We start from the raw sequence: 19,566 nt of genomic DNA on the forward strand, positions 1-19,566 counted from the left end.
ACAGATTGATTCTTCCTTGAATCAGAAAGGTTTGGAACTTGAGGAGAAGTATGCAGTGACAGGATTTGATTAAGTTTGAGGCTATTTAGAACCATAGCCTAAATATGGTTGAGATTTACTCACTAACCCATCCATGTGTTTCTATGTAACTCACTAGGTTTCTGTTTTGGGACTTGGACCCAAATTCCTGCCTTATGCATGTATATCCATTAGGAATCTTGCAGTGAATGGCTCACTGGTTGAAGTTTAAGTGTAAAATGAAATTTTCCTATGTTTAATAAAGAGGAGGAAAGTGGCAATCTCCCCCCATCTTCTTTTACATCGCCTCCTTGAAAACTCAATGGGCAAACCTTTTCATTTTACAGGGTAAGGGTGCTGACCTACTGACCTTTGGAAATATAAACATATACTTCTGAAATGAACTCAGGATCCATAACAAGGTATCCATGAAATAAGGTACATCAACTGATCTCTCGGAGACAGTGTTATTTGATCTTTTTTTACTATATAAATTTGCACGAGATTCTGTCTGGTTTTTGCAGTGTGTTTAATAAACTGCTTACAATGTGCACTGTACTCTAGTTATGCTCATTCAATAATAACACTGCTTACTTTCTCTTCAAGGTCCTGTGGAATTAACTTTGTTAGTAAGATTTCTGTTTCCCTGATGAAAGTAAAGATTGGTCTGTTCTTAGATCTCTTTTCTTATTACCTTAAAATCATTCTGTCATATAATTTGAATCACACTATGACTTCTAATAATTATCATTATATACATTATTTTCTTCATCTATAAGGAAAGAATCACTGGGTTGATTCAGTTTTCTGTATAAACAAATTCTTTTCTTTTTTCTGCAATACCTGGCAACACATTAGGCAGGTATGTTTGAAGTCTGACTTAAAAATAGACTGCATTGTAGCAGAGAATGGGGACATCTTTGTACATTGAGGGGCCATGTGACCACCTTTCTGGAGATAAGGAGTCTCATTAAGATGCCAAAGGCAGGGGAAATAAAAATGCTTTAAATATGAGCTCTAAGTCAGTGGTCACAAAAAATATTCTGTGAATTATAGCCATTGATTTGCAATCAAATTTCTTTTTACATGGTCAATTCTACATAGTATGCTCCAGAACCCAGAGCAGCAGAGGATGTATTTATAACAATGCTAATGATTCTCTAGAGTAGCAGGCAGGAGGCCAACTGGAGTGAAAATTACATAAGAAGGCTTAGAAAATAGCAGGTACTTAATAGCATCAGCTTTTTTTCCAATTTCTTTTAAAATAATACTTTCCTTCTATTGTATGAAAATGAAACATGCTTCAGTCTTATCCCAATACTACCTTAACTTGTTTCAATGCAAAATTACATCACACTTCTTTATAGAACATTTTCTGACACAGGGTCTGTATATGATGTCTATGAATAAAATTCCTATGTGTAGCTGATAAAAGGCAGGTTATCTTATCAGATACTGAGAAATAACTTACCACTAGGTATTTGTTTTATGAATCTTTCACCTACATGCTTTAATTATATCATGTATTTAAATGAAGTACAATTCTAATGGCTCAGAATATTAGACTAGATAACCTGTACATATATTTATAATGAAACAGGACCACAGACTTGTTTTACATCTCCAAAATTGATATACTTCAAGGACAGTTAAAATAAGAAATTAGCCCAAGGTAAGTTATGCTATTTAAGCAGAATATCTGGAATAAAAGTTCAGTTATTTATTTCTTCATATAGTCTACCAGTATGATTTAATTAAAAATAGGCCATACGAGGCTGCTAATGGGAGACAACTTTCAAGTTAGAAAACTATAATTATAAAATGGCCATTTTATTTTTCATTTCTTTAGTTGTTTCATTTTTTTCTTCTTCAGTTGTTAGGGCAAGAGGGCTCTTTTTTTAAAAAAAAAGCTTTTATCATTCCTCATATATCTAATTGGCAGGTGAACAAAGAATAATGTCAGATGACTACTGGATGTCTAATAGTGACATATTCATATTAATGCACTTTGGACAGACTTGAAGGTCATCAGTGACTGAGATACTTCATTCTTTCATTTTTCACTCCCCTGCCCCCAGAATTCAGAACTTGTGTTAGCATAATTGAAACAAAGGTATTAAAAGTAAGTTGCAAATTTTCAAAAGAACTGAGTGGGCACCAACTGCATCTATTGCCATTTGTATTCTGTGCAAAGTTGAGTTAAAATGGAATGGAAAAATGCACTTCAGATAAATGCTTTTATCGGTTATTGGTAGGAATTTACCTTCACAGTTCTCACACTTAGCCTGGAGGGAGATTTCAGAAATAAGTGGAGAACCCTAAAAGTCACCCTTCATTCTTGGTGCCTCAGGTCAGTTCATGAAACATTAAACCAACTAAAATATTCCAGGTACTCTTAGGCTCTAGAGATACAAAAAGATCAATGCAAAGTCATTTGAAGAACTAACCAGCCTACCTATAGGACAATGATTAAGCGTATGGACTCCAAAACAAGGCTGTTACACAAGTGTGCCTTTGAGCAAGTGACTGAACCTCTCTGTGTGTCTTGGTCTCCTCATCTGTAAAATGAGAGTATCAGTACTCCCGAAGTGAAGGAGTTGTGGCGAGGTGTAAAATAATAGTGGCATGCAATTACACATTGTGCTCAGCACAGGTAGGTGAGCTATTACTTCTCATCATTCTTCTTCACTATGCACTTGCCCTATTGAGCTGCTTTAATTTCTTTCTGAAATTCCCTGTTCACTCTTGTTCCTGCATGTTCACATACGCTGAACCCCAGGGGTGCAACACCATCCCCTCACACCCTGTAAATCACCTGGTTCCTTCTTATTTGTAATTTTAAGATTCAGTCCATGTATCACTTTTATAAAGAAGACTTCCCCGATCTCTCTGTGTAACTAGGTCAGACACGCCTTCATGCTGTGTGCGTAGTAGTTTGTTTTTATTTCTAGCAATGGACCTTATTTGTCTGTATCTCATCAGATTGTAACTCTTTACAGGAAAGGACCATACTGAATGCACGTTTGGTCCCTAATAGTAAGTATAGAACCAGGCTGATAACTGGTACTGCTGAATGCCTTTAAAAAGGAATGAATGATACTATGTCTTCTTTAGAACAACTGGCAAGCTAGTCATTATTTAACAGTCCAAATACTTTTATTCCTAGAGTTTTATTATTATAATTATTAGTTGCGTGTTCACTGTATGCTATGACAATGAAAAAGGCCAAGTATCTTGCATTGGTCCAGTTAAAAATAAGTAAGTCACAGTGCTGTAATGCATAGCACATGACTATAGTTCATAATACTCTATTCATAGTTGAAAGTTGATAGGGAATAGATCTTAAAAATCCTTATCACAAGAAAAACACATTTTTGGTAACTATGTGTGGAAATGGAAGTTAACCAGACTTATTGTTGTGATCAATTCTCAGTATATACAAATATCAAATCAGTATGCCATACACCTGAAGAAAATACTATGATGTTATGTCAATTTTACCTCATTTAAAGAAATATTGATTGGAATGATGGCCAATACTCTCAAATTTAAAGATTTAGCTTTTAAAGTTCTAAAGCACTAAAATAACTAAGGCTTTGCACACATCTGGGCTGTCTGTACACAGGGTATATTGTTTCAATTTTAGATGCACATGATTTCGTGCTGGGAGCTTTAGGGAGCAGGGGGAAGGTTAAATGAGAGTGTTTTTTTTTACTAAGAAGAAACGTGACCATATATGCCTAAAGGAAATCACAGAGCTCGCCAGCCAGAGACTGGGGGAACAACGTTCAGGCAGCAGTGACCACAGAAGCTAAAGCTCTGGTGCAGAAATGTGAGCAGCGCTTTGAAGAAACGTGAAGGCGGCCTGTGTGGCTCAGTTGTGTAGTAGAGAGGGGGACCAGTAGAGAGGTCGGTGTGCATACAGGCAGATGAAGTAGAGCATTATACAATGCTTGGCATTTATTCAGATTTAGGAAGTCACAGGTGGATTTTGAGTATATACGTGATACAATCTGACCTATGATTTCAAGACCACTTTGTGTGTCAAAAGAAATGGAAGAATCGGGGAAGGGAAGAAACTAGTTGGGAGAGGGGATAAGAAGTAAGCGATGGCTGGGGCCTTAGATGTGTTTATATAAACAAATGCAATGCCATCAGGTGAAGGAAGTCAAAAATCATGAATATTAAGAAGAAAATATGGAATCAGTCACTATTTGTGTTTTATTACCTTTACTTAACATTGAATCAGATCATGGATAAGGATGATATAAGGTAGTTATGTGTCAACAGTTATTTTTTAAACTATGTAAAATAACAAAGAAAGAAATTATTTTCTAAAAACATTTTTTATTACAAAGTGATTTGCAGGTACAGATATTTTGTTCTGCTATCATCTAATGCATGTGACTTTCTCATGAGATGATATGCAGGGTTTCTTATCACTGAGCAGAACTTCCCACAGGATGCTATCATTTTGGGTATACTTTTGACAAAGATAATCTCTCAGTGTCCAACATAAGCTCTTATAAACATTTTCTTCAAATTTAAAAGGTGCACTTAATCCTAAACAATGATAAAAATCTATAATCTAAAATAGAAAAACTTTGTGCATTCTTACGGTTCGATTCAGGTTAAAAAATATTTACTTGGAGCCTTGTTGTATAAACTAATGCACTGCATACTGAAAGGTGGTATGTAGCACAGGGCTTCATGAGTGTATGGTCTTTGAGGTGAGACTAAGACAATATTACTAGAAAAAGTAAAATATGTACAGTTGCATTTTAAAAGTGTGCAGAGTAAGGTCATGCTTATTTTCATATAAAAAAATAAAAAAAAAAAACTTATTTCCTTATTTTGGTGTTTAGGAATCACAGTCCAATAACCAACTTCCTACTTATACATGCTAAAGCAAAGGCTACCAGTCAGTCTAAAGCTCCAAAAGACTCAGCATGAAAAGTAGCTGAGACTCACCATCTAACACCCAGACACTGATGAAAGTGAAATAGAGGCATGAGCAAATTAATAATGACGAAGGCAATAGCTAGAATAAGCAAAATTTATATATCTGCAGAACACAGAAGGGGGGGCTGTGGATGTGATGTAACTCCTTATCTCTCATTTCAGGGAATCAGTATATGTTGTCTAGAGTTGGTGAGACAAGACACGGAGCTTCATAGGTAATGCAGGGTCACAGAGAGGGCCATTAGAGCAAACAGGAATAGAAATTATTACAAGACTTGGCTGACACTTAGGAGAACAGGGGGAGTCGGGGAGGATGACCATTGTTTTAAATGGTAAGCTATTCTCTATTATATTTTTGGTTACTGCATGCATATTTTACATTAGTAAAAACATCAGTTATATCTTAATGAAAAGTAATTTATCCTTATGAACAACAAACCCTTCCATCACTAATGCACATACTTTACGCACTAATTTTGACTTTTAAAGTATTAAATGAATAAATCTGAAAGCCAGCCAGTCCTGTGTGTTTCGGATTTTATATGATCACAACAGAGAAAAACAAATAGATATGTGTTAACTTGATAAAAAAGAAAAAAAAAGCATTACTCTCTCCTTACTGTGTGACAGTGACAGTCACAGGACCAAATGCTTTAAGTAAGTTATTTAATATAATTCTTGCAAGAACTTTAGAACTTACACAACATTATCTCATGCTTAGATGTACAAAATAAATAATTTGAACAAGGTCACAGAGCTGACCCAAGCTTTTTTCTTGTTTTCAAATCATTGTTTATATTTAACTATATGTAACTCTAAAACATGGGAATCTTTTTCCCTTCCAGTATACTAGAAATTAACAGTTGTAGTCATATTTCTAACATCACGGTATTTTAACTGTTTTCTAATAGCTTAAAATATGCATTGAATAACTTTTATTTGTTTTCCATAATACTTTGGCATTATAGTTCAAAGTCACATGAGATCCAATTATATTTATGGTAAATTTTTTTACCTCTAAAGGAATTTAAAAATACCGAACTCCTATGATACCTTTAGGAAGTGGGTAAATGTGTAGCCATATGATGACATTAGTAAATTAGATTTAGTTAATATGAAATGGCAAAAATATAGTATTTCAACTAAAATATAACAGGCAATGCATGTTTTCCAGTGCTATGCTTCTTGTTGAAAACTTTACTGGGTCTTCTTTATGTATCATGTTCATTAATGGAGTCTTTGCAATAACTTATTGCAATAAAACTATTATCCAGTTTCAGTGATTTAAAAATTGAGATTCAGCTTGCCCCAGGCCATAGGTACATGAGATGACTTGAATCTGGGTGGGTCTCTTCTTCCCTCCGAATTGCTTGTATATATTACTATTATCAACATGGAATGAGATATTTAATTGCGCTGTAATTAATCCCACAAGAATTCATTTGTGTATATTATGACATACCCCTTGCTGATATTGGTACTGCTGTGACCTATCAATGGAGAAGAAATGGGATTCCTTCCCTGTTGGGGAGGAATGGGATTATTTCAGGCAAGCACGTTCTTAGTGAGCACATGCTGTACTCCGGTACTCTCGCCTTTCCCTCCAAAATCAACAAAAGCCACCTATTTAATCATTTATCCCAGTGTGTAGAACCTATTCTTTTGATCTAAAATTATTTGTATACTTTGAGTTTTGTCCATCAGAATTTTTGGTTATTTTTTGTCTGGATTCTGAAATTTTCCATAGTTTCTTGATGATTACTGAAAGTTTTAAAAAGTGTTTTAGTATGCTTATCTGGCTATAAATAAATTTCTCTTTTGTATCACTCTTAATTCTGAGACGATGTAATAATGCTTTTCTTAAATTTCCTATTAACTTCCATGTATACATTGTTTTTTCTTTTTTTTCTTTGGTAGAATTAAGTCCAAACTAATTAATTCTATTTTTATGTCCCTCATTTTCTGGTAAATGAAATGATCAATTCAAGGCAAGAACTAAACAGCTGTTTTAATATTAACAAAATGACCCTTTACTAGATACCTACCTTTTCTTTACTTCTTTATAACAACATTTTGAAGTAAAGAATTTCAATTTTCCCCATTTTAGAGATGAGTCAATAAGCCTAGAGAAGTTAAATGACTTGTGTTTTAGTCAGAAATGATCACATGTAGTTCTAATCTATCCATATATCATACAAGTAGAAGAAATACCATGTGCATCAGACACCAAGCATCCATGATTTTAACTATCTGATCAGGGCTGTAGGGGTATTTCTTCCCAATGAAATTCATAGTAAGCAACACAGTTCATACCAATGAAAACATAAACACCAGCATGCAAACATACACACTTGTACAGGTATATTGACTACATCTTATTTATCTCTATATGTAACCAAAAAAGTTCCACAAATAATATTTATCTTTACTGGGTTCTTTGAATTATCATGTTTTTCTCTTCTTCCAATTTGTTTTCATTTATTTTATTAAATTTGATGTCAAATATAAAAATGCCAGTCATGACCCAGTGGATTGATTTTATGACTCACAGGTGATGACCCACAGTTTGGAAAACCTGCCCTAGATGATGTCATCTCCACGTCCGTTGTGTGCAATGCATTAGGATCATTCACCTGCATAGACCGTCTGTGATAACTTCCCACTGTGCCGTCATTGTTTCTCTCTCCTTACTGGCTGTTGTTTTCACTGTATTTCTAGCCTCATAATATAGTTGTAGACAAGCATATGATTTTTGAACATGCAATACTATTTGTTCTAATAAAATTATTTTATTCCGTTATAATACCCAATTCCAACAGCTCAAAATACAAAATTGCCATGGTCCACAATTGAACTCTCTGTCGCTTTCTTTTAAAATGTCTGTTTTTCCCACCACCACTTTCCCCCTCTTTCCGGAGACAACTATATTCAAACAACAATACACAAATGATTAAAAATAAAATACAGTGTCTATTTTTCATTAAAATAATTTCTAAAAACACTCTGTATTTGACTTTCTGTTTAACACTCAAATATTTTTTTTTTTTTTTTTTTTTTGTGAAAGGCCACAAGTCACTAGTTCCACAAAGTTGTGAACTGGTCCTTGTTTTGAATTCCTAGAATTCTCTAGGAATTTATTCAAAATACATATTTATAAAATTCTGAACTACCAGCATCAAACCTGCTTCATTGTTAACTGGTGACTTGCATGATTTCCCCTCTCGTGCCCACTCTTGTCTCTTCAAAACCATTCCCAAACTGTTCATTGATGCAGCTAACCGCTTAGCAAATTCCGTTCCCCAAGAGAAGGTGCCTCTCCAATTGGTAGCTGCCTTCATCTCAAAAATATTAAGTCTCTCCCCTTTGAATGTATTTTTCCTAAGACTTTTTCTAGTATCAAAGGACTTCTCCTAGCTATGATCATTGTCTGGTCTTTTGTCAAATTCATTCTGATGACTGGTCTTTTACTAACTCTAGCTGTGTCAGTTCCGGCAACTTTCATACCTGATACCATGCCACCGAAACTAGTTTTAGGTCCATCTCCACCCTGCTGTGTCGTTCAGTCTTTCTTGTGGCACGGGAGCTGTCTGAGCAGCTCCGATTTGGTTGTTACTTTTACATGACCAGATTCTTAGGAGAAATAGATATTTTCCTTTAATCCTGTTTCAGATAAAGATAGATCACTGATTCTTGATGATATTTAAGTTATTGTAGTTATCTACTTCTGTTGAAACGTCAGTTGCAGTGTGTTTGTTCCTCATTTACTCAGCCAGTGTTTTCTGAGCACCTGAGATTTCAGGCAATCAATCCCCTAAGACCCAAGCACAAACGAAGAGGCGCTCTTGCTGCTCTCAGCTCCTAGCTCTCCTACTGTCATGTGCATATTGCTTTAGAAACACCTGGGAATATAAACACTTTCCAAAACCATGTCTCTATTGAATTCAATCTAAAAACCCTTGATAAAATCTCTGCATTGCTATATCGAATTTGTAGGTTACATGTTAAGTGGTTGATTTTTTTAAAACACAAACATGATATTAAACATTTATTGATTTCTTCTAATAATAAAAAACTTAGCAGCCCTGGCCAATGTGGCTTGGCATTTTGGAGAGTCATGCATAAACAGAAGGGTCATGGATATGATTTCCAGTCAGAGCACATGCCTGGGTTGTGGGTTTGGTCCCCAGTTAGGGCTCGAGCAAGAGGCAATCAACGTATGTTTCTCTCACATGGATGTTTCTCATCCTCCGTCTCTCCCTCCCTTCCCCTCTCTCTAAAAATCAATGAACTTGTCCCGAACATGTCCTTGGGTGAGGATTAAAAAACAACAACAACAACAACAACAACAACAAAAAAACTCAGCAAAAGAAAATGCTTCTTACCATGGCAACTTGGTAAGGGTCTGTTCCATCCAGGTCTTCCATCATCTCCCATGATACAAGTGAGTGTTGAATAACCTTGAAGAACATAGCCAGCATCACAGTAATAGGTGACTGTTGACCCTAATTTATAATCCATTCCAAGTCTGGTGCCATTCATTATATTGCCTGGATCAAAGCAGGACTCTCGGAGTTTTGCTGTAAAACAATGTTGATATAAGTGAATGGTTTTAAAATATTGTTTTCTACATAGCCTTTAAGATTTCTGCATTATCACCACTAAAGGAGAATCAGCACCCTTTCAGCCTCTGAGTGCTCAGCTTTTAAAGCAGCCCTTAACCATATCTGACCATTTTGCTAATTCATATTGCTTAGTAAGAGAATAAAATGCTTCATTGGTTTTCTCATTAAAATTAGTATCTAATATATATATATACATACTATATAAAATTAGTATCTAACATATATATATACAATATATATAATATATATATATAAAATCCTATATATATATAGGATTTTAGGGTCTATTATAAAAAGAAGCAAGGCTCATTGCCTTATTTAATATTTCTTTGTTAATGGGCACCCGTCCCATGATATCCCTGCCTATGTGGAGCTCAGTTCATTTCACCACTAAGGGGAAAATGAAAGACACTTTCTTTTGTCCTGAAAACACTTTTCTTAACCTACTTGCTCTAGTCATTCCCCCCCATTTCTATCAGATGCCTGCCCATTGTAAGATGGCAATAAAATCTTTATCAAACAGTATCCAGAGGGGAGAGGGGAGGGAATTTCAGGGGAAAGGGGGAAGGGTTTACAGGAACAAGTATAAAGAACACATGGACAAAAACTAGGGGTGGGGTAGAAATGGGAGGGAGGTGGGGAGGGCTGGGTGGGTGGGAGTAAAAGACAGAAAATTAGCAATTAAAATAAAATTAACAGCAATTAAAATAAACAGCAATTAAAATAAAATTAAAAAACAGCAATTAAAATAAAATTAAAAAACAAATAAACAAACAAACAAAAACCAATATCTTTTAAGACAGAGAGTCTGTCAAACCAAGCACTTTCAAAGAAAATAGAATGAGACAATTGTGAAAATATAGTCCATTCACGACAAAGGAAATGCTTCTTGCACACCCAGGTGCAGAATAAATTGAATAAACTCAATTTCCGAGTTACAATACAAAACTAAAAACTTGATCTCCCAAATGTGTGTACCTGTGTCGGCATGCACACTCGCACACATGTACACTCACACAATTTGCACCCACTTATATTCCCTGTAGAAATTGTTTTCCAATCCAAGAAACTATATCTCTTCCCAGATAAAATATCCACACAACACTGTTTTCAGGTACGAATCAGCAGGGCAAATACTAAATTTAGTCACTAAGAACCAGGCTTTAGTGTTGCAGGGGCTGCTTGTTTAGTTTTAAGAATAAAACCTCACACTGAGTCTCCTTAAACAATCAGGAAAACACAATGTAATATTTAGGCAGAACAACCACCTAGCACTTAAAGCCGGCCCTCATGAGACTGAACTAAATCCCATGAGGGAAATGGAATGATTGAAATTGCTGGTTAAAAGGATCACTCTCTGACAAGTCTAACAGCCTAATATTTATCTTTTGGGAAGTTTGCCTTTCCTTCTTTAAAGCTTCCCCAAAAGTCTTTATCATTGATAAAGCTCAACAAAATTAAAGGCAACATTTTCCACGAAGGTATGAACATGATGGAAATTTACAATTATTTATATAGGATAAAGGACAGGCACATGATAGGAAATATAAAGACGTGTAAGTATTCAAAGATGAAAACCATAAGCACCACACACGGAATTAGGAAGGTACTGTCATGAAAAGTATGGCTGCCTGAAAATAGCCTTGGAGGCTCATCATGTTTTGCCTGGGTCATCAGCGAGCAGGGTCCTGCCACATGGTGTTGGTTGGGAGCTTTTTCTAATAGAAAAAACTGATCGAGTGCTCAAGTTCAACTCTCCACAAGATGCTTCCTAGACCGCAATCACAAGGTCTAAACTTCCCCAGGGTCCTGTGTTTTGGAGCAGTTAGTATCTGTGGACAGCCCCAGTGAATAGCTGGCACCTCAAATCCTCACTGTTTGGTACCAAGTAGCCTGTGTATTCTGCTGGTGACATGGCCATTGTCCTACTTTGCTCTGTAAAATGAGAGACCCGGAGAAGGCTCGGTCTTCCTATTGGAATAAAATCCATGCCATGCCCATGCCCAGCAGACACCTTGTCCCTAGCACACATTCCAAAAAGTGATGAAGATATTGGAGGACTCCAAGCAATTGTATCTTGCTGACTTATGAGTTTTTCCTTTCCCTAAAAAAAACCCTTCCTTAACCCATGGTATATAAAGTTGTGGAATTTATCCTGACTTCTTTTGATAGCCCTGAAGAGACAAACCCAGTCCCCATGGCAATCGCAAAAGACATTTAATTGTATATGCAATATTTTATTTATTAAAACAAGACTTAATAGATCTGAAGCAAATGTGGCACAATGCTAAGGTTTGTCAAGTTAAATGATAGATACTTGCAGTTTATTTTATTATTCAATATTACTTTCAGTTATTGAAAGCACTTCATAATTTTAAAAAGCCAAGTGGTATGTTTCAAATACAAAATATGTATTTTCAAAACTCAACTGACATCTTCAGTTAAATTATCACTATGCTCTTTATGCACTCAATTATTGAAAAATAAATTTTAACTTTAAACAACTAAGATCCAATTTGTTTATAATCACTGAGAGTAAAACTTAAGGAAAATATATTTAGAAGCATCCATAGGCATTGTAATATTGATTCATTTAAATACATGCAAAATATTCTAAAATATTATAATTATCACTATATTTTATTATATTTATTCTGAATATTGGCATATTTAAATTACTTTAGACATTTAGACATTTTCTGAAATATAATTATCACTATACTTTGTTCTCTTTATCACTGAGAGTAGTCTCTGAATAAAAAAATATTTAAATGAATCTTCAGCTCCTCTAAAAGTGAGTTTTTAAAAATTATTTTGTGGTTTCAGCCAACTCTCAGAGTATACTAATTGCTAATTTGTTTGCTGATACATTTCCTTTGGTAGTAATTAGGGAAATGCTAATTTCCTTTTCACAGATAGGAAAAGTCAGAGCTCTTTATGAGATGAATTGTAGGTAGCCTGCACTAAGAAATACACAGATAGTAACCACTGACAACAGCCAATAGAACATTATCCTCCTGCATAAAATACTCACAATTTAAATCATGATGCTAAAGTCAAATGCTCACATTTACCTTTATATTCTAAATGAAATCCAGTGTAACTAACAGATCCATCACTCCGAAATGCCAAATGCATGGTATTGGAGCTACTTTCTATTCTCTCTGGTAACTTGCTGTCTTGAAAACTTCCAATTAGTAGACTATTACTGTCTGGCCCGTCGTATATATAGAGGAAGTCATAGTTTGGTTCTATGCTAAAACTAAATGAGAGAGAGAGAGAGAGAAGGAAGTGGTATGGTTATTACTAAGAAATTAACCTGAAGCCATATAATCACATACTAATACGGTCAATATCTTTAAAAATAACAATAGTCTCTTCAAAAATAAGTTAATTTGAAAATTTGTCTGGCAACAACACATTGAATATGAATATCAAGTCAGCAGTGAAAAACAAAAAAGACATCTTGATATTTTCAAATATGTCTAAGTTGGCACTGTATCTCCAGGGAATAAAAATGACTGTAAGGCAAACAGGTTAGCTGATGAAAGGGTAAATGTTTTGGAGTCATAAATGTAGGTTCAAACCTTGATTCTGTCTTTGTTAAGGTATATATTCTTATGTAAGTTACCTTATATCAGTAAAATGTGGAGGGTGATATCTATTTTTAATTTTTTCATTCAGATATTTTGCATCAGAAAATGAAACCTCTTTTTCTTTATCAGTTATACTACTTGCGTTGATTTCAAAATTTATAAGCAGTTTTGCTGTTTTAAAAGTCAACTGCATATTAGATTCAAACAAAAGTTTGAGATACAAATTTGCATTTAAATTATACAAATGAAGCAACACATAGTTTTAGGTATACCTTTTTTGGAAATAGATATATTTTCTTCTTTTAAAACTTAATGTAGAAGCAATCAAACTAACACACTATTTGTCAAAATTAAATAATGTTCAAATAAATATATTTTAGCATGTAAGTTTTCTAAATTGATATTTTAATATTGCAAAAATTGCACATTAAATTTGCCTAAGAAACCTGCCAAGGTACGATAATTGTCCCATAATGATTATGAAACACACGTATTTATAAGGCAGAACAAAGCAATCATTTGTCTCTCTATCACCCAGCTCACATTTTGGCAGAGAAGGTAATGGACTTAATTGGGTCATTAGGAAAAGCTAGTAAGTTCATGATAAAACCAGTAAAGCTTGTCATTGTTGAACATCCGTCAGTGGAGAAACTTTTTTCACATATTATCACCTTTGCATCTAAATAAGAAACTTGTCAGGTGACAGATACTTTCAAATCTACTAGATTTATAGCGGTTGTTTCCTCCAAAATTCTAATCCTTTATGTGTGCCTGGAGGTATAAGTGAGGGAGATCCCGCTGCTTTACTTGTGCATAAACAGTGGTGAAGCAAGACTGGGATAATGCAGAGGTTCCCAGCCTTTGATGTACATAAGGGACCCTGCAACATGAAAAAATTGGGGGACCCCTACTTTGCTGTATTTTGTTTTCATTTATTCAGTTGCTTTACAAATCTAATGCAATTACTTGATCTTAAAACCTTTCAGTGCATACGAGGTCTGAATTTTAGATTTTGCTGTAATATAGCAGAAATTGGAGAATAGGGCCTTATTTCCTTACTTACTACCCTTGGTCTAGGGTAAAACACGACCTTTCTGAATTTCATCTCTTTCAATTTAAGATTTCATGAGAATTACAACTTCCCGGCTCATCTCACTTTGGGGATAATCAGGACAAACAAGTGCTCTGTAAATGATACATTATAGTGGTGTTTACTATCCTTGAAGGCCAGAAGCTCAGTTAAAGTTGGATTGCAATACCTTTCTTTTTAATTTGTAGTTTGGGGTTAATTAAACACTTCAAAATATTGATTCATGACTTCTTTGAAAATGATTATAAAACAAAAACAGTGTTTTTCTAGGAAACCTTTGAATATTAACTATAATGATCATTTTTCCTGAAAAACTTGAAAGACAGTACATTCTAGTAATACATTGTATTTTATAAAGCACTTTCATAAATATCAGCTTGCTCAGACCTATAATCCTGTGGTATAGGGAAGGGATCATCATTTCCATTTTCTAATGAGTGCACTAAGAATGTGAGTGGTCTCCTTAAGGTCACATAATAAATGACACAGCTGGAAATCAAATTTAGGTCATGCACTTCATGTGAAACAGCCTTCGACCACTCATTTACTTAACTAGAATAATTTTATAACAAAGCCCTGTATCATACATTTTATCATTTTTATGTCAATGTTGCCATTTCCTCAACTGTAAAATAGGAATATTAATAATACTTACCTCAGGAAGTTGTCTTAAAGCTGGGTCCTGCATATAACTAATAATATCATTGTTGCTTTATTACCAATTATCAATATACCACTACAAAATTATAGAAATAAAAATTCTATACATGTACACTTCTTTTCAAATGTTTGTGAATTCAAACTATCTTTAATTTTTTAAAAATCTATCTCTGATATATTAGAAAAAATGCATAATTAATCTTGACCTTTTACCGAACTACTGAGCAGTTTTAACACACTAGCAGAAGGAGGAGTTGTGTTACTCCAGCCCAAGTACATCAGTCTTGGACACTAAAGACTTGTAACATTTCTACTTAGGACATTTTTGATTTGTTGATACCAATGACTCCCAATGAAATGTTAAGGGCAAGAGGTATGTCAGGTTTTGTCATCACAGCCTATTAGCTCCATGTGAGAAAACAGAGACTCATTCAAATAATGTACCCAAGGTGACAGGGATGACAGCGGCAGAGCCAGGGCCCAAACTCAGCTGTCTCCTTTCTCACACAGTACGCTACATTCTCTGTGGCTTCAGTACTGACTGAGCTAACCCTCTGATCAAGTACTAGGATAAACAACAAATGCCAATTTGAAAACACTTTTGTGAAGAAATATAAGGAGGATCCACCCAATTCTTTTTTGTCAGCTTGCTTTAAGGAAACCACCAGCAGAGGTGGTAAATAGATTCTACATCTTCCCAAGCCCAATGGTGGTGCTGCACACATGGATATTTAGATGCTTCGAAAGATTTTGGGTGACCCACTTATGGAGGAAGAAAAAAATCCTTGAAGTACTGACCTTTTCATCTTGAAGCTTAGGAAAAACTGAATTTTTTGAAGCTGTGATGGCAAGTACAAGGAGGCAGAAAAGGTTATAAAGAGATCACATTTCATGCGAGTCAATAAGCCACCTGACTTTTAACACGTTTCCCGTCCACTGGAACCTGGCGAAGACGCTCACCCACCAGCCTTCCGAACTGCACTGGCACCTCTGCTATTAGACAGGGCTTTGCGAACTGTAGACTGTGGCGTGTTGGTGTTGGAATTAATAAGCAATAATCAAAATGTCATGTATAGAAATAAAAATTTGCCTAAGCAAACATTAGAGCAGGTGACAACAAGATTTTTTTTTTTTTAATGTGGGAATGCACAGGCACTCACCTGATAAATGCCAAAGAGATGACATAGTCTGTGTTGACGGTGATTGTCCAGTCACAGTCCCTGCTGTGGGGATACGGGTGAGGGAAGTTTGGCGAAAGAATAAAGCCTGAAGATCCCGTTAAGTTGCCTCCACAGGGTGCTTGGAATGAACAAACAAAACCCCTTAAGTAATTAATAAAATATATTAGCTATGAATATTTGTAAAGACAGTTTTTAAGAAAAGTTTAGGAGATTTTATATAGACCTAACTTTTTATAGCACTCGATGCTTGAATATTGCATTGTCTTTCAAGAAAAAAATACTAAAATATTAAATACATATATGCATAGCTATATTGAATTTAGCTCTTTTTACTGTCTTCAAAAGACATGAAAAATTACCTGTATACTTATGCCCCTTTCTATTTTTGTTTCATGGAGAAGAAAAGCATGGAGAAGAGGGGTAAAGATGGTTTTCCCATGGTTACTAAAAATACCTGAAGGATACTAGGAAAGTCGAAAAAAAAGAAAGTAAAATACAGCCTCTAATAATGCGTAGAATAATGGGATATAAGGTTTTTGGCTCGTTTTCACATCCTCCTGCTATTTTTTTTATATATTTATGGAGGAAGAGCGTTTGATATAGTTTATGAGTGAAAATGGATAATTTTCTGAGAACCTATAGTACTTAAGATTAAAATACTCTTTCTGTAAAAAAAGATTTTGTTTATTTATTTTAGAGAGAAAGAAAGGAGGGGTAAAGAGAGGGAGAGAAATATTGATGTGAGAGAGATATTTCAACTGGCTGCATCTCGTACATGTCTCAGTGGGGGACCGAATAGGCAACCCAGGCATTTGTGACCTTTTGTTCTGTGGGATGACAGCCAACCAACTGAGCTACACTGGTCAGGACTGAAATAGTCTTATTGGGTTGGCCATGAACGTCTGTTTAGATATCATCTGTAAAATAAAAGACACATTCTTCATTTTTACCAATGGATTTATTAATTTGGATATTTTGAGCATGTTGGCTCTCTCCCACTATTGGCTTCTAGTGGGTAGAGGCCAGGGGTGCTGTTAATCTGCCAATACATGAGACAGCCCCTAGCAAAGAATTATTTGGCCAAAATGTCAATGGTGCCAAGAAACTTCACACAATGCTTTTGACATGTTCAATCAGTCACAGCACCTTCTCCATACACTGCACAAATCTTGTTTTGCATTTTAGTTGCACTTTTACCTTTCTTGAAATAATAAAGCATGGGATGCTGAAAATGTGTATTTTCTTCCATCTTTAATATTAAATTGGCACAAAGCTTCACCAATTTGGATTTTTTTAAATGAATGCTGATATGACAGTTGTCACAATGTAAGCTAACATAATTGTTTTAAATGAAGAAAAGACAACTAAGCACTACTAGAGCCACTGTACAGCAAAATGTAACAGACTTTTTTGGCCAATGTGCTATGTTGAGTGTCAAGATACTCCTAAGTTTTAGTTGCCTAAATTAATAAAGTTACTTATATATAAAATTGGTAGTTTCATAAAAAAAAATAAAGACGTTGAGGCTCCTGGTGGTAGAGTCTGACTATACATAAATGAGAAAGACAGAGAGAGACAGATTGAGATACTCGTGATTTCATGATGACTCCTGTACATACTCAGCACATCAGAACTCTTCTTTTAAAATTATAATTTTCTCAGGTAAATTTTACCATTCCGTTACAAGGCAGTCCCCACTTTGTTGATAGCATAAAACTGGTTTGGGTAGGAGGAAAATTCTGGTTCTGGTAACACTGCAGATCTCTGTTTTTTTTTGTTTTGTTTTTTTTTTTTTGTCTGAGTCTAGATATACCAAGTCATGAATACAATTTGGGAACTTTTGCCATCTAAATTATGGATGTCCACCATTACAGTTCTCCACTCCCCTCACTACCCTGGCCTCAGTGCCTCAGTCACGGTAGGATAACACAATCAACCTGGTCAACTATGTGACCAGGACGACATCTTCAACCTGGTCACACAATCCCTCTTTCATACTTTGTACATTTACCTCCTGCACCCTCTAGCTTCTTCCCCTCATCCACAGCATACTCAAGTCTCCTTCATCTTAAAAATAAAATGAAGTCCCCCAAAAGTATTTAATTTTTTTACCTGAGGGTTGCTTAAGAAATCTCCTCGACATTTTGTGTGGGGTTAAATGAGTCAATGAATTTACTGTTTTTGGCACCATGGACCAGTTTACTAAAAGGTGGTGGGGGCAGGGAGGACAACAGGGGACTGAGTTGGACGGGACATAGGAGGCAGAGCTCAGAGCTCAGGTGGGCTTTGATGCTCACCCTCTGTGGATTGCAGGGTGGGGCGACAGGAGGCAAAGGGGAGCTCAGGTAAACTGGGCTTGCAGCTCTGTTCCTAATAGGCCACAAACTGGTAGCAGCCCACAGTGGGGGATGGAAACCCCTGCAATAACCCATCCCCTTCATTTTCCTACGACGAGCCCAGGCACAAACCCTGCTAATTCCCACTGTTTGACTCAAATGGTAAACTGAACTGTTTGTCCACCCAGATCAATCAGCATTAAATGCCCATGACCAAAGTAGGGTTAAAGTTTTCTCATTCCTCTTTGTCCCTGAACTTTGGCCCGTCCTTAGCCTTGAGCCAGCACACAGCCTCTCCTGAGAACCAACTGGACTCAGCACAACATTCTCTGATCTACTATCCTGCCTGGCCACCCTTGTATCCCACCTCCCGGTACCTGGTTGTTTCTGGCCTTGTGTACTCCTCTCTGTAAGAGCAAACTGCCTTTTGCTTAACTCGGGATGCTGGGACATCTGGGGGTCACATGAGTCTCCCTGTCACAGCAGTCCCTGCCCCCACTGCCCTACCCTGACATCATTATTTTTTAATAAAAGTCTCTTTACCTATTTCAGATTTACCTTTTATTTTACAAGGAAACTTTTGAAAAGCAGATCTAATCACATTGGTTCTTATCTGTGTGCTGTATTTACCCACAGGCTGACTAACATGATTAGCAAAGCAAGTCACCTCTGGGAAATATGGTTTCTTGTGTTATATTTCAAAGAAAAGCACCACAGTGCTCATTTCGAGAAACCTTATTTTCATAATAAGTTGTATTTGGAGAGACACGGTAACTTTTTTGTTGCTTAGGGATCTAGACGTCTTTATTTGGTGCTCTCACCTCTCATTCTCTCGCCAGTCATGGCTAGCTCCCTTGCCAACAATACAAAGGCATCTCAGCTCTCCCTGAAATGGCTTTTCCACTGACTAGTGCAATGGAGACTTTCCTGCCTTTATCTTTCTCTTCATATCTGTAGTCATCCTTAACTGTTGACTACATTAATTTCACTGTCTTTATTTTCAAACTCCTGATTTTCTTTGTATAGACCTGTTTCATCGCCAAGGAATTTTTCTTTCACTTCATCTTACTATTTTATTATTCTCCTATGGTTCTTACCCAG

At 35.8% G+C, this 19,566-nt stretch overlaps 1 protein-coding gene across 1 annotated transcript in view; it reads right to left on the reverse strand.

Moving 5' to 3' along the window:
* The window catches only part of CSMD3 (CUB and Sushi multiple domains 3), an 893,237-nt gene that overhangs the window by 217,583 nt on the left and 656,088 nt on the right, over positions 1–19,566 (reverse strand). Inside the window, 3 exon segments of the mRNA XM_028533680.2 lie at positions 9,363–9,557; positions 12,677–12,864; positions 16,109–16,247. Of these exon segments, the coding sequence (XP_028389481.1) occupies positions 9,363–9,557; positions 12,677–12,864; positions 16,109–16,247 (522 nt within the window).

Source organism: Phyllostomus discolor, chromosome 7 (genome assembly GCF_004126475.2).
Source record: "Phyllostomus discolor isolate MPI-MPIP mPhyDis1 chromosome 7, mPhyDis1.pri.v3, whole genome shotgun sequence".
Taxonomy (NCBI): Eukaryota; Metazoa; Chordata; class Mammalia; order Chiroptera; family Phyllostomidae; genus Phyllostomus; species Phyllostomus discolor.